General features: G+C 38.8%; 1 protein-coding gene across 12 annotated transcripts in view; it reads right to left on the bottom strand.

Moving 5' to 3' along the window:
• Positions 1–15,522, bottom strand: part of LOC109419679 (titin) — a 556,752-nt gene that overhangs the window by 299,432 nt on the left and 241,798 nt on the right. For 3 of the 12 annotated variants that reach the window (XM_062853863.1, XM_062853864.1, XM_062853865.1), the window contains exon 2: positions 11,544–12,002. The exons of the other annotated variants lie outside the window; for them this stretch is intronic. In XM_062853863.1, the coding sequence (XP_062709847.1) occupies positions 11,544–11,744 (201 nt within the window). In that variant the 5' untranslated portion in view covers positions 11,745–12,002. The remainder of the gene's footprint in view (positions 1–11,543; positions 12,003–15,522) is intronic. 12 annotated transcript variants of the gene reach the window in all.

Raw genomic sequence — 15,522 nt, 5'->3', positions numbered from 1 at the left:
CAGAAATTTCTGCAAGCTTTTTTTTTCAAAAGATGTAATGCCAAGATTTTTAAATTTTGAAATTCGTTCAGAAATTCCCCAAGACTTTTCTTTAAAAGTTGAAATTTGTGACCAGAAACCTTTGCAGAAGTTATTGCTTGAATTTCTTTAAGTTTTATTCTATTCAGAGATTTTCTCTTTTCTCGGGCATTTCAATATATTCTTTTTGAAGTTCCTCCAAGAATTTCTCCATTGAAAGGTCCTTCAGGTATTCCTCCAGGCATTGCTTTGGATTTATTCAGACCTTCGGAGATTCTGCAGATATTATTCTAGAATCTATTCTTTAGAATTTTCCATGAAAGTTTCCAATAAGCTTTCCTATGAATACCTGTAGAGAGTTCTCCAGTTCTTTCTAGCTCTACCTTGCTGTTATTTCAAAGATTCCTTCGAAAGTTCATTTTTTAAATGTCGTCAGTGGTTCTCTAACGAATTCTTCCAAGAGTTTTTTTTATTGTTTGTGAAGGAATTCCTTCAGAAACTTCTCCAGGTAGAAGTTCAGTGATTTTTGTGTACCAGCCCTCTCAGAGATTGTACAAGAAATTCCTCCAGAGGTATGTATCTCTAGGAGTTTTTTTAAAGCATTTCTTCAGAAAATCCTCCAGGGCTCCTTCAGCAATTTATTCAAGGATTTCTTACAAAAAATCCAAATTCGGCAAACATTTGTTTTAAAGATTTTTAAGAATTCCTTTCAACAGATGTTTCTCATACATTTTTCCTTGGAATTACTTGCAGAGTTCCTCCATAATATCAATTTTTGTCTTAGAATTTCTCCTAACATTTTTCAAGAATTTCTTCTAGGAGTTTTCCCAAGTAACAATGAATGCTGAACAGTGAGAATATTAGCTGAACAATAGCTGGTAAATGGTGTCAATGGCTGAACACAATGACAGCTGAATATTGGTCTGAAGTATGGCTTGTTCAACCTCTTTAATCAGCAATACATAGATAGCTGAATATCATGTTGAATAGAATATTATTCATCTGGGTAATCAGCTTTAAAACATACACCAACATGCAGAATTAATCATCAGTTGTTCAACGTTTAATCAAATAATTTTTGACAGCTGACCCAAGCATGGTTTTCGTGAAGCCTCAATACAGACTTTGTTTTACTTATGTTCTTGAATATTCAGACACAACAAGTAATGCTCTTGTTTTCGAGGATATGTATACAATTGTGTGTGACTCCCTGGGCATAGTGTATCATTGTGCTTGCTTCACAATATACAAATTCATGCAATGGCAGGCAAAGAAAGCCCTTCTATTAATAATTGTGGAAGTGCTCAAAAAACACTAAATTGAAGCGGGGCAGGCCAAGTCCCAGTGGGGACGTGGAGCCATAAAGAGGAAGAAGAAAAAGAAGAAGGAGAAGAATGATAAAGATAGGCTGACGAAAGTGTTTTTATTTTATTTTCACACAATAAATAAATTTAATTGATTACTGATTAAGCGCCTTCCAATGAACCTCAAATCAGCTAAAGGTTGAATAAAATCACCAAAATTAGATGCTTAGGAGCTGAATAAAGGATTGTACCTCTTGTGCTCAGCTTTTGTTCAAATGAAAGCTGATTTAAAATAGTTGGAGAAACGTTTGTACAGCATCAAATTGTTACCTGGGTTCAAAGGTATCTCCTGAAATTTTTTTAGGGATTTTTTGGGAATCCTCCAGGGATTGCATAGAAATTCCTTCAGGGATTCCTTAAAAAAATCTTCAGTATTTCTATGCGGTTTCTGTAAAAAAAATCCCTGGAGAAATATCTGAACCAATTCAACAGGGATCTCTAAAGACATCCAAAGAGATATTTCTGATGGAATTGCAAGAGCAATTTAAAAAAAATCTGTGAGCAATTTCACAGAGATCCCTAAAGGGGGAAATAATTTTTCAGAATAATTTCTTAAAAGCTCTTTGGAAAAATTTTGAAGAATTCTGTTTGCTGAAACTCCTGAAGAAATCCCTAAAATTTTGGAAAAATTTCTGGAGAAAAAAATCTCCTCAAAAAATTTTCAGAAAGAAACCCTGAGGAATTCCGTGATCAGGAAGGCGTCCTAAAGTATCAGCTTGAACATCTCATTCTATAAACGTATTAACGTGAGTACACTTCAGCAAAACTTCAGTAAAATCGCTGTAGAAATCTAAGGATGAAGTTTTGATTAAATCTCTGGTGGAATATCTGAAGCAATCCCCGGGAAACTCTTGAAGGAATCCCCGGTTGAATTTCTTAAGAGCTTCCTGGAGAAACTTCTCTGCATATTGTTTATGGAATACATAAAAAAAAACAGATGAATTTGTAGAAACATTCCATCAGAAATCTTTAAATAAAATACTTGGACAATTTTCTGAAAGTTTTCTAAAGAAAACTGTGATCGAATTTCTGAAAACGCATAACTAAGCGTTTGATAAAATCCCCATCTTGCGATATGTTTGAAGCAATTTGCGTCGAAATATCAAGGCAATATTTTTTAATAAATGTTTAAAAGAATCCGTGGAGAAATTATTGGAATTATCTCCAGAAAAATGCACCAAAATCTCCGAGGAAATTTCTAAGCGAATCCCTGGAAGAATTTCTGAAATAATGTTTGTAAGAATTTCTGATGGAGTATCTGAAAGGTTTTCTGAAGAAATCATTTAAAACATTTCTGTAGGAATCTCTGATTTTCTTAAAGAATGACTAAATGCGTTTATCAAGGAATCCATGGGTGATATCCTCAACTAATTCTCGTACGGATCCCTGAAAAAAAAACTATGGAAGATTTTTTGAAGAAATTTCTGGAGGATGCTCTTCGAAAATTCCGATGGAGAGGAAATTCTGAAGCGATGCATGGAAAATGTTTAAAAACAACTTTTTTTATTATGAATTCGTGGATGACTTTCTGAAAGAAATTCCTGGAGGATTTTCTTTAAAAATCCATGAAGCAATATCGGAAGGAATCCAGGAAAAGTCCAAATTACTGAATGCTAATGAAATGTCAGTTTGGTCTCAAGAGCTTGTTACTCATTTAGTAAATGCAGTAACCTCGATGACATCACACTGTTCACAACCGTATGGTCGTTTTCAATTTTGTCGCAAAACTTTGATTTCTGGTTAACATTACGTTTCTTTCCGAGCATATGGTCGGTCCATCGCCAGGGCCATCGTTCTACATAAACACCATGCTTCGGTAGGCCATAAATTTTAATTCCTGTAAACTTGTTCAACGTTGCTGTTGTTGTTGCTGCTGCTGCTGCTGCTGCCGCTGCCCTTCTCCAACAGCCCCGCACAGCACTGCTGGAAGACACACCCACATGTGGGAAAAATGCAAACAGGCTCTCGCGCGGCCGCCGGTGACTCGCGGTTGAGCAGGACGACGAAGTCCGTTGAGCGTTTTAAGCAAACCGAGCGAGCGCGGAAAGCAATCCATTTTCAAGGTGTGCGGTTTCGAGCTTCTCTGCGTGTTGTTCTCTTCTTGTTGATTCGCGAGAATTGCAGCATGTTTCATGTTTTCTGGGGCGACAGACAACAACACGGCATGCAATTCTAAGCTGGTTGAGGGACGGCCGCCCCGGCCGGAGGGAATGACTGGAGCGGTCTGCCGCAGTCCAGTCGGAGCCGGTTCATCGGGTGGTGTGATGGCCATGTTCGGATGCTGGGGATAGTCATAAAATGTTGCGCTCATTTCTTCACGCTTGGTTTTTTGCTTTTGGTGTTTGTAGTTGAGGAAGAAATGGAGACATTTTCAGTGTTCAAGGAAATAGTAATTGAGTAGATCGTCGAGAGGTTTATGCACTCAACTGGATTTCATTGAGAATTAACAACATCAACTTTTCGGTCATCTTCCTAACAACTTTTAATATAATATGAGTACTGGTATTTTCTTTTTAGCATTATTTTCGTTATTTATTTTAAGGTTTTTGAGGGTGATTTTGACTAAGTAAATTCGTTTCTCAATTTCATTCCAAGCGAACTAAAAAATCACTCCCGGGGTCATTTAAAAGTATGATGTTATTTCTCCGAATTCTGCAAATATTCCTCAAGAAATTTTCGCTTCTAGAATGTATTCATATTTTTTTGTGATTTCTAGAGAATTCCTCGAAGAAATCCCTAAAGGAATCACAGGAAGTATTTTTGGAGGAATCCTGAGGGATTTCAAGAGGATTACTCTATAATTCTCATAAAGAAATACCTCCAGTGCTGTTTCCTTTAAAAATTCCTCCGAAAGTTCTCGTTGTAGTTCCTCCAAGGATTTCTCCCATGACTCTTTCAGGATTTTTTCTCTAAATCCTCCTAGAATATCTGTTGAAATTCCTTTAGAAATTCTACTTGTCATTCCTAAAGATGTTTATCGATACCAACAGGGATTTCTTCTATGATTCATCCTAGTAATCCTCTTGTGATTCCTCTAGGGATATCTCCTAGAATTTCTCACGGAATATTGCTAGCGGAGAACCCCGAGGTTTTATGCTAAGAATCCTCAAGTAAATCCTGCTGGAGGATGCCCAAGAGTAAACCCCAGCTAGAAATGTTGAAATGTTGTGAATACCTGCAGAAATCTTAATGGTTCCTTGGCTCCTAGGAAATCGTGTATTAATTTGTGATAGTATCTATAGAAATTCATGGAGAAATCCATGAAGAAATCACTGCGAAATTTCTGGAGGAATCTTAGGAAGAATTTCTGAGGGAATTCCAACAGCAGTTCCTGGAGGAACACGAAGAGGATTTCTCCAAAGATTTCAAAAGAAATTCTGAAGAATTTTTGTTGTGATTACTTCAGTTATTTCTCCTTGGATCTCTCTTGGACTCCTCCAACCTGTTGAAGTTCCTTCAGCGTTCAGGCCTGTTGAAATTACTCCAAAAATCTCTCCTATGAATCACCCAGGGACTTTTCCATGGATTTCTTCATGAATGCCAGATTTATTTTTGTTTATTTAGAGTCAACTCAAAGATCAATAATTTGAAGATCCTAAAAAATATCTCAAAAAATAAACTATGTCAATAATTGAGGTTATCACCCATAATTATCTAACCTTTTTTGCTCAAAAACCACAAAAAAATTCACCAAGTATTTCTCAAAGAGAACCACTTTAATCTTATCACACAATTTTACTTGAATGGCTTATTTTTTGATGTTTATTCACGAAGTACAAAAACATCATGCCAAATTTTCCAGATGTGCCGGATGCGGTTCCGGTAAAGAAAAGAAGAACACCGAAAACAAATGGCAGCTATAGAGGTAGTAGCACATAATTCATGAATTTTCACTAGTATTCAATTCAAACAATTCAGGTTCTCAGGATCTTCTCCAGGGATTCTTTCAGAAATTCCTCAAGGGACTTCTCCAGGAATTTCTCCCTCGTGAACTCTTCCATGGGTAGGGTTCCAATAGTAATTGTTTCAGGGTTTGTTCCAAGAAATGCTTCAGGAATTCCTCCCACGATTTCCTCAGACATTTTGCAGATAGTTCCGCAAGCATACATCGACGAATTTCAGAAAATTTAATCACAGACTGTTTAAAAATTAATGCAAGAATTCCTTAAAACATTGGACAAAACATTCTTTTGGGAGTCCATCCAATGATTTCAACAATAATTCGTCTAGAATTGATTGCAGACATGGATTGTTTCATTTTTTTTTTCTAGATATTCCCACAAAAATTCTTCCAGAAATTTGTTAAAAAAAAACTTTCCTGGAATTCCTAAGGAATTTTTCAAGGGATTGCTTCCGGGATTCCTCATGGGCTTTCTTCAGGGATTTCTTCAGATTTTCCTTCAAGAATTCCTCGAGGGATTCACCCGAGAACTTTTCTGTGTTTCTTTACAATTTCTTCAGGAATTCCTCTTGGAATTATTTCAAGAATTGCTCTAGGACTGTTTTGGGATTCCCTTAGGAATGCATCTTCCAGGATTGCTGAATTGTTTCCAGGATTCCTTCTGAGTTGTCTTTAGGAATGCCTGCAGGGATTTTTTCAGAAACTGCTACAAGGATTCCTCAAGGAGTATCTTCACGAACTTTTCTTAGGATTCCTTAAGAATTTCTCCAAGAATTCAGTCTACGATTTCTTCAGGAATTCTTCCTGGGATTCCTCCAGGAATTCCTCAAGTGATTCCTCCAAGAATTTCTTCAGGAATTACTCAAAAAGTTATTCCAGGAATTCCTCTGGGAATTGCTGAAGGGGTTCCTCTAAAAAAATCCTCCAGGGATTCCTACATAAATGCCTCAAGAGATTCCTCTAGAAATTTCTCCAGGAATTCTTCTAGAGATTCCTCCAGGAGCTTCTCTAGAGATTCCTCCGAGAATCCCTACAGGCATTCCTCTAGGATATCCTCCAGGGATTCCTCCAGGTATTCTTTCAGGAAATGCTCCGGGAGTACTTGCTGTGATTCTTTCTTCTTCAACTTATTTAAAAATTCCTCCAAAGATTCCCCCAGGAACTCTTCTTAGGATTCTTTCAGGAATTTCTCCTTGTATTCTTTAAGGAACTCCTCCAGAAAAGAATTCAGAACTTCCTCCAGGAATTGTTTAGGGATTCCTTTGGGAATTTGACGTGAAATTGCTTCCGGGATACCTTTTGGAGTTTCTTCGGGAACTCCTGCAGGGATTTCTTCAGGAACTGCTGCAGTTTCCTTCACGAGCTTCCCTAATTCCCTCAGAATTTCTCAAAGAATTCCTCTAGAGATTTCTGTAGGAGTTCGTCTGGAGATTCCTTCAGGAATTCCTTCAGGGGTCCCCCTAAGAATTTCTACAGGAATTCTTCCAGGAATTCCTACAGGAATTCTTTCAGGAATTCCTTCAAGAAATCCAGGAAAACAAGAATCGTTTCAGGGATGCCTCCCAGAATTCCTCCAGGAATTTTCGTAGGCATTCTTCCAGGAATTAATCCAGGAATTCTTCTTGGATTCTTGCAGAAATCCCTCCAGAAATTCCTCCAGATATACCTCCAGGAATTCCTCAGGAGTTCTTCCAGGAGTTTCTTCTAGAAATGCTTCAAGAATTCTTCCTGAGATTCCTCCAGGAGTTCATGCAGATATTCCAGGATTTCATCAATGAATTTCTCCAATGTCTCCTCGAGGAATTTCTCCCGAAATTACCCCAAGAGTTTCTTCAGGGATTCCTCAAGGAAGAAAATCTAGGAATACCTTTATAAATTCTGTCAGAAATTTATTCATGAATTTCTCCAGGATATCCTTCAGGTATTCCATCAGAAATTCTCCCAGGTTTTTTTTTTCTAGGAATACCTTCTGGAATTTTTCAAGGGATTTCTCCAGGAATTCTTCCAGATTTTTCTCCAGGAATAGCTGCCGCGATTCTTTCAGGAATTCTACCACGGTTGTTCCAGAGAATTCTCCTAGGATTTCCTCAGGCATTCCTTCAGGAATTCCTTCAAGGATTTCTCCAGGAATTTCTAAAGGGATTTTATTTATAGAAATTGCTCTCAGAGTTCCTCTAGAGATTCCTCCAGAAATTCATTAAGTAATTGTTTAAAGAATCCCTCTAGAGATTCTTGAATTTTTCAGGGATTCGTCCATGCATTTCTCCAGAAACTTCTCTAGCGATTCCTGCAGGGATTTCTCCACTAATTTTTCCAGGGATTCCGCCAGGAAATCCTCCTGAAATTCCTCCAAAAAATCGTCCAGAAATTCCTACAAGGGTTTTTCAAGGAAATCTTCTAGGGATTTCTTCTGAAATTCTTCCAGTAAATTCCCCAGGAATACCTTCACGATTTTTTTTAGGCATTCCACCAGGAATTCCTCCAGGAATATCTTCAGGGAATACTCTAGGGATTCTTCAAGGGATTTCTTCACAAGTTTCGCCAAGGATATCCCCAGGGATTCCTTCAGGAATTCCTTCGAGAATTTCTTCAGGAAGTCTTTTTGAAATTCCTCTAGAAATCGCTCCAGAAATTTCTCAAGGGATTTTTCAGAAATATAAAAATAATAGAAATAGAAACCTCTCAGAATTCCTCAAGAGATTCATTCAGAAATTCATCCATTAATTCTTTCAAGGAATTCCTTTAGAGATTACTCCAGGAATTTCTCCAGTGATTCCTCTAGGAAATCCTCCAATAGTTCCTCCAAGGATTCTTCCAGGAAATCCACCTGGAACTCAAGGGTTTTTTTTTCAGAAACTCCAGAAATTTCTCCCAGCGTTCCTCTGGAAATTTCTTCACAAATTCCTCCAGGGATTGCTCCAAAAATTCATCCAGGAATTTCTTCATAAATTCCTGCTGGGTCTCATCAAAGAATTGTTCCAGAAATCACTCCAGAAGTTATACCAGGAATTTGTCCAGAAGTTCCCCCAAGAATTCCTGCAGGATTCTCTCTAGAGATTTCTTCAGAGATAACTCCAGGGATTTCTCCAAGAATTCTTCTAAGGATTCCAGCTGAAAATTTCCCAGAGTTTATCCAGGAAGTACATCAGATATACTTTCAGAAATTCCTTCAGGGATTGCTCCGGGAATTGTTCTATGGATTTTTCGATAAATTCCGATAAATCATCTTTTCCAGGGGTGTACCCATGAATGTCTCCAGCATTTCCTGATGTTTTTTTTTGAATAACTTCAAGAATTTCTGGAGGAATTCCTCCAGCGAATAGTATTGGAAGATAGTTTTAAAAGGATGCAAACAGGAACCAAGAAATTATCCAGGGATTCTTTCAGGAATCCCTCCAGCTGTTTCTTCAGAAGTTTATTCAGGAATTCCATTAGGAATTCTTACAATAGGTGAAACAATAAGCCCTCCAGGGATTCGTCCAAGCACTCATGCAACAAAAGAGTCACGGCAGCGCAGGTTTCAATTGCGTAGAAGTCACTGTGACTTGCTTCAAACGTATAAGCACTTACATGCTAAAAATGCTTTCAGATATTTTTCCTGGGAATCCTTCAGGAATCCATCCAGGGAAGACTCTTTCGGAATTCTCCCAGGGATTCTTTCCGGAATTTCCCCAAGTAACACACAGGTTATATAAAAGTTACGACAGCGCAAGTTTTGGTTGTATAGAAGTTTAATTTACGTTATTTCAACACAATGTTATAATTACGTAAAATAAACTTCTAAACAACCAAAACTTGCGCTGTCGTAACTCTATTATAACATGTGTGTTGCTTGGGTCTCTAGGAAATGCACAAGGAATTTCTTCTTGAATTCCTCCAGACATTTCTTTTTGAATAAATTCCAGGATTTCTTAAAAAAATCCATTATTTGAGAGTTTTCGAGAAATACCCGCAGGAAATTCTTCAAGTCATTTCCTTCAGGAATTCTCACAGGAATAGCTCAAGGGTTTCCCCTAGTGATATTTTAAGGCTTTCACGAGAATAACTTTTTAAATTCTTCCAAGGATCCATCTGGGAATAAGTTAATTGACATTTCTTTAGGAATTTTCCGGCAAGGATGTCTCCGGAACAATTCAACGGAAGGTATATAAGAATATACCTAAATAGAGATCCAGAATGCTCCACGATTGCTTATAAGCATAGAAAAACTGAATGATTAATTACTGAAAGAACCCCAGTTAGTCATGGAAGACATTATGTAGGAACTGGAAATAAAATTGAAGGAAATCATGAAGAAAATTCTGGGTTGGTCCTCAGAAGGTTCGTAATTTCCAAAAGAGTTCAGCTATAATTTCTTAGGAATGTTTTGCAGATATTAGACAAAAAAAAAACAAAAAATCTGAGCTTCAGAAGAAAAATGCAGGAGTTAATAATACACCTAAATCTTCCAGAAATTGGCCAGCGCTACCAGTACCACATTGATTTGTGTAGAACAGGCGAGCTAATTTTTTCAACGTATTGTACAAATTACAACGGCTTAACTGCTGAAAGTTAAATACTGCTTTTAGAACTTAGTGTTATTATATTCAATTTCAACGTGTTGCGTTTAGTTACAAAAGCTCACAGGTACAAATTAATTTGCTAAGGGTGCTTGCCCCTCCTGACCGAAAAGCTGGCTGCGCCCTTGCTAACATCCATGGAGAAATCAATAAACCACGAAAGGAGTCTCTGGAGAAATGTCTGAAGGAATTCCAGAAGATGTATTGAAAGGAATCCATGGAGTAATTTTTGAGCCCCAGAGAAAATCCTGAAGAAAAAAAAATAAAACAAACACGGACACGTTTATTGCTTCCAGTGAGCTATTTGCTCTATTTGAAGAGAGCACGACACTATACAATGGCCTAGCATGCAACGCCAAGTGGCACAGATGAAAACTTTTCTTGAGAGCTACGGTGGGAATCGAACCCACGCTACTCAGCATATAAGAATTAATTAAAAAATATTGCGCAAATAAGAATTAATTAAAATTTCTAGAGAAATCCGTTAGCAGCATTTTTAATTTTTTTAAATTTTGGGTGGATTTTCGGGAAGAATTCACGGAGGAATTGATAAATGTAATTTGAAGAAATCATTGAAAGAATGTCTGAAGAAACATTTAAATTTCAATAAAGATTTCTAGAAAAAAGACATTCGAAATTACTAATGCAATTGGAGTAGAAGTTTCTCGGGAGTATTTCTGTAAAATCTTCCGAATATCCCAAAGATTCAGAGTAGACATTTCTAAAGGAATTCTTAGATGAAATCCTGAATTTTATGGACGAATTCTCAAAAAAAGCTTTTGCAGGGATTTCTGTAGGAATTTTGGCTGGAATTGCATAAAAAATCACTTCGTGAGAAATTCCTGGACACATTTCTGCGGGAATTTTCAATAGGGTCCCCGAAATTTCTCCTGAAGATATTTCTAAAAAAATCCATGAAGATTTTCTGGATTTCAAGGGAGACTTCCTGAAGGAGTTCGGAAAAAATCTGAAGAAATTTGCATTTAATCTGAGATTAAATATGATAAATTATGTTAAATTTAATTTTACCGTAATTAACAACTGCAAATGTACACAAAGTGTATATTATTACTGTTCACTGATCGTTCCAGCAATAATGAGCTCACCGTCTTGATAGCCGTATATTGCACATATATATTTCCACTCTCATCAAGCATCGTCGAGTATTCAACCCGCTTGTCTTCAATCGAGCGAACAAAACGTGATTCAGTTATCTCCCGCGCAGCGCGGTTCGCTTGACCTCCAATCTTCCCTTCCAATTGTGATGCCTCCCTATCCCACGTTTCATCACCCTACGCTTTTGAATCGATTCGCGGCGCCTTGCCACTCAAACTCGATTCTCTGTCTATTATGTTCTGATCTTCTCGCCACCACCATCCATCGATCCATCTGGGTGACCACCCGCATATCGCTTTCACTTCTATCCACCCACACAAACCATCACATCGTATCAGGTTCTTACTTTTGATTTCAATTCGAAATACGATAGGCCAATCACACAGTGGGTCACCGCACAACCTGCTCATCTGCGCAATTAAGGTCGGAACCCACCGCTCGCCGGCCGCCGCGCCCGTGAGGAATCTCCGGTGCAATCAATAACCTAACATCAGGGCGGGCGGGCGGTGTTGGTTGATCGTTGATGCGATAATCACTTTCGAACGGTACGTTGCTGTTGAACAAATCTATGAAACCTTCACTTACCTTGAGCAGTGCAATTACCAGCTGCAGCGGACCACCCTGGAGCACGATGGTACTAATGGTGGTCGCCACCAGGGGCGCCGAACCGGACCCAGCAGCTGCCAGGGGAGGCGGCGTCGGGGCTACCACTTGGGCCAGATCTTCGTTCAACTGCCGCTGGAGTTCGTCCAGCGGGGATAACCCATTGTTCCCGGTGGGTTCCATCTTCTCCGCGCCCGAAATGAACTAACTTTTTCACTGATTTTTCCTTTCACCTTCAACAAGATCACCCACAAATTTTCACGCACTGATCTATTCCCGATGTCGCTCGTTCCAGCTAACGAATGGACGGCTAATGCACTCTCACGCACAGAAATCGGAAGTTCAAGCTTCCTGCGCGGACGCCTTGGACGCCCAGATACACACTCTGATCGCTCTGATCGGGATCGAGTCGGGTGGTTTCACACACTGATGCGTTGTTAGCTGCAAACACCGAATTTCACAAATTCATTTTCCAACTTGGTCTGAACTGATCGTCACCGGCAGAGAATAAAACACCAAAAATCGGCTCAGTGACTCAGTTTTATATTCGTACGGGGCGCGCACGCGGTGGGCTTGAATCAAACAGATGAACTTTCAAAGTAGATATATGTACATATGTAGTATGTATGTGTTATATGTCTAGGTGTGATCTATGTACGAACTCCGAAAACTTTTATTATTTTCATAGAGCTTTCTGAGAGTTCCAGGGAGGTTCTATGAGCGTTTTTTAGGACTTCTGAAACCTCTTTGAAACTAAGAATGCCTCTAAAGCCCCATGAATCTCTAAGAAAACTCATGATATTGAAGCATATCTGAAAGTCTCTACAAATCCCCTGAAATCCCCCAAAACCCTCTAAAGCCACCCGAAATCTCATCTGAAAATCTTATGAACCTCCTGACACCCACTTAATGCCCACGAAATCCCTCGAAACCCACTGTAGTGCCCCTTAGGTACTCTGAATTCCTCCAGAACATCTCGTTGTAAAACCGCTCTGAACCCCACTATGAAGCCCCCGCTGAAAAACATCAAAAACCATAAGTCACAATTCTCTTCATCGGTTCGGCCTCAAAAATCTTCCCGCTTTCCTTTAATTCTACTTATCTAACCTGATCCCGTTAAACCGCAAGGAGGTGCCGAGGCCCGTGGTGCAGTGGTCCACACGGTCGCTTCATAAGCGGATGGTCATGGGCGCCGGTACTTTGTCAGTTGCTTAACCCCCCCCTCAGCGGCTAGCACTTGACCCTCTTCTGAGCTCTCATAGCTCTAAATGACCCGGATAATTGGATATTGACGAAATGGCAACTCATAATGGACCCTCTATTGGACCGGTAACAGGAACAGCAGCCACAAATCAACATCCTCGTACTCATCATTCTACCATTGACAGGGTAGGAAAGTGACAGCCGCACATAGGCAACCAGTTCGATAGAGTAATGCGGGGCAAAAGTTCGCACCTAACAGACTTCACAAAATAACTATTGAACGAAAAGAAAATAATATCGTTTTTCTTCGTTAAACGAGTCCCTATCATGTTGCCTTCAAAACGTAGTACTAGATTTTTTTTGCGTCCCTTTTGTAGTTTTAGTAATACAATTTTTAAAACAAGTACTCCAATGCGAACTTTTGCCCCATAGTGGGGGCAAAAGTTCGCATTATGCGGGGCAAAAGTTCGCACCTTGTACAGGGTAGTTTATTGGTGTGATGTTCATTTATTTCATGTTAATTCATGTTCATCTTTTCACTCTAGCCATGAAATCTGTTTCTTTCTGTTCTTAGAATTACGACCCAACTGGAATACGACGTGGTGTTCAGCTTTTGTATAGAGTGTGTTCCACAACTTCCACAAGACTTCCACAACTATTAACTAAGAGCTGTCCTTTACAGCGTTACTGAAGTTGTCAAAATACATTGTGGGGTAATCATAGAGATACGTGTTGCACAAAATGCATGAAAAAAATCAAATATGCAGTAAAACTGTTGAACGGGACTGTTATCGAATCTTATCCCCGTCAGTATGGTGATGGATTATAACTGTGAATTTACAAACTAAGCTATGAAAGACCCCGGTAAAATACATGAACATAATACCTTCAGAAACATACGAAGAGACACGACGAGGATAACGAAGAAAATGTTTAAAAATTTTTTTTAGCCATTTTACATACATTGATTTAAATGCGTGAACATAATGTTTGCTTTACAATCAATCTTCTTACAAAACTAAGTTCAGACCCTCTGTCGCCACGATTTCAGGGTGCATACTACTCATGTTATGCATATATAGTAGTTTCTATACGAAATTATGATTGCTTCAAAGATTCTGTAATTATATTGATGTACTAGACTCAGAAATCTAGTGCGAACTTTTGCCCCACTGTCGAGGTTTTAACAATGTCCCTTTCTGCAAGAAGCACTAGCAGTTTATTGTTTATCCGAGTGCACCTCGCGAACTACTATGGAATAACAGTTCTCCGACATCAAGAGGTTATGTTCTTCTTCTTTTTCCTGTTACTACAAATTCTTATTCCAAAAGGTCCAAAAGTTCTATTAAAACACCGAGAAACACTTTTTTTCGCATTACTCTGTCAAACCCTAACGAAATCGTTCCAATTTTTATTGACGAGTTGCTGACCTGATTATGTGTCGAACAGATTTGTTTGGGTTCTTAACTCGTGCTCAGAAAAAGACCCACTGCGAACTTTTGCCCCGCATTACTCTATAGTTGAATTAAAATAGAATACATTTAGGCGCTGTACAAAAGTGTAAGTGCAGCTGCCAATTAGAATCGCTCACGTAGTGCCCTAGCGGATAAAAGAGCAGTAAATTAGGTTAAATGGTTAGAAATAAAAAAAAACCCAAGGTGTCTTTCAATTTGAATCGTTGAAACATGTGTTTTTTATATCCAATTTAACCCTTCAGCGCGCACGCTGTTGTAAAAAGTACAACGCTACCAAAAAACATCGCTTTTCGTATACAGCGCGAGCGCAGTGCAGTTTCGGATGCTTGATGGCACGCGTCCTGGAAGGTTAACACAACTTTTATACTCGTTGTATTCTTATCCGTAAAGATATAATGAATCTAAAATGAATGAAAGATACGATAACTACTCAAGAAGAATAAGAAATTGACTGTCAGATGACATCGTGGTCAGATCACTTCATGTTTCTAAGGTGCATCAAAAAGCATATTTCACTCTGTTTCTCTAGTTTTTTCTAACTCTCCCATAGGAGTGCACTATTATTAGTTCTTATTCACGCTCCGTTCTAATGCTCTTTCTTCCTCTGCTATAATAATTCAGAGATTCTTGACAAACTACGGAACACTATTGAAGGAATGGGTCCACAACAGTGTTACGCTTCACATAAAATTCAAAAATTTTCCATATAGAAGATTTTCTAAATCATGACGGCAGAAATCCCTGAAGGAATCCCATGAGGTTTCCCGACGCCTAGAGGAATCCCGGAAGAAACATCTGAAAGAATCCTGAGAGAAATCCCGTCTGGAAGCTCGGCGGGAATCCCTGAAAGAATCACAGAAGAAATCTCTGAAGGAATTAGTGGAGAAATCCCGGTAGGAATTCCGAGAGAAATTCTTGAAAAAATCCCGGGAAGATTCTTTCAAATAATAAATACAGGAGTTCGTTCACTTACCTTAATGAATAACCATTGAATTTACTGAATATATCTCAACAGAAATCTTTGACAAAATATCAGGAGGCAGGCTTGTCTATACTGGAGATATGAAAAATCTACTCTTTGGATTTACGCTACTCTATCCTCTACCCTATTCTCTACCCTGACTCTATCCGAACCCTTCACTCTAACCTCTATATTATCCTCCATCCTACCGTCTACCATACCATCTACCCTAACCCTTTACCGTAACCCTCCATCGTACCCTTTATCACCCTTTACTCCAACCCTCCACTCTACCCTACCTTTTACTCTACTCTCTACCCTA

This window comes from Aedes albopictus, chromosome 2 (genome assembly GCF_035046485.1).
Source record: "Aedes albopictus strain Foshan chromosome 2, AalbF5, whole genome shotgun sequence".
NCBI lineage: Eukaryota > Metazoa > Arthropoda > Insecta > Diptera > Culicidae > Aedes > Aedes albopictus.
This window is presented reverse-complemented; position numbering and strand designations above follow the sequence as displayed.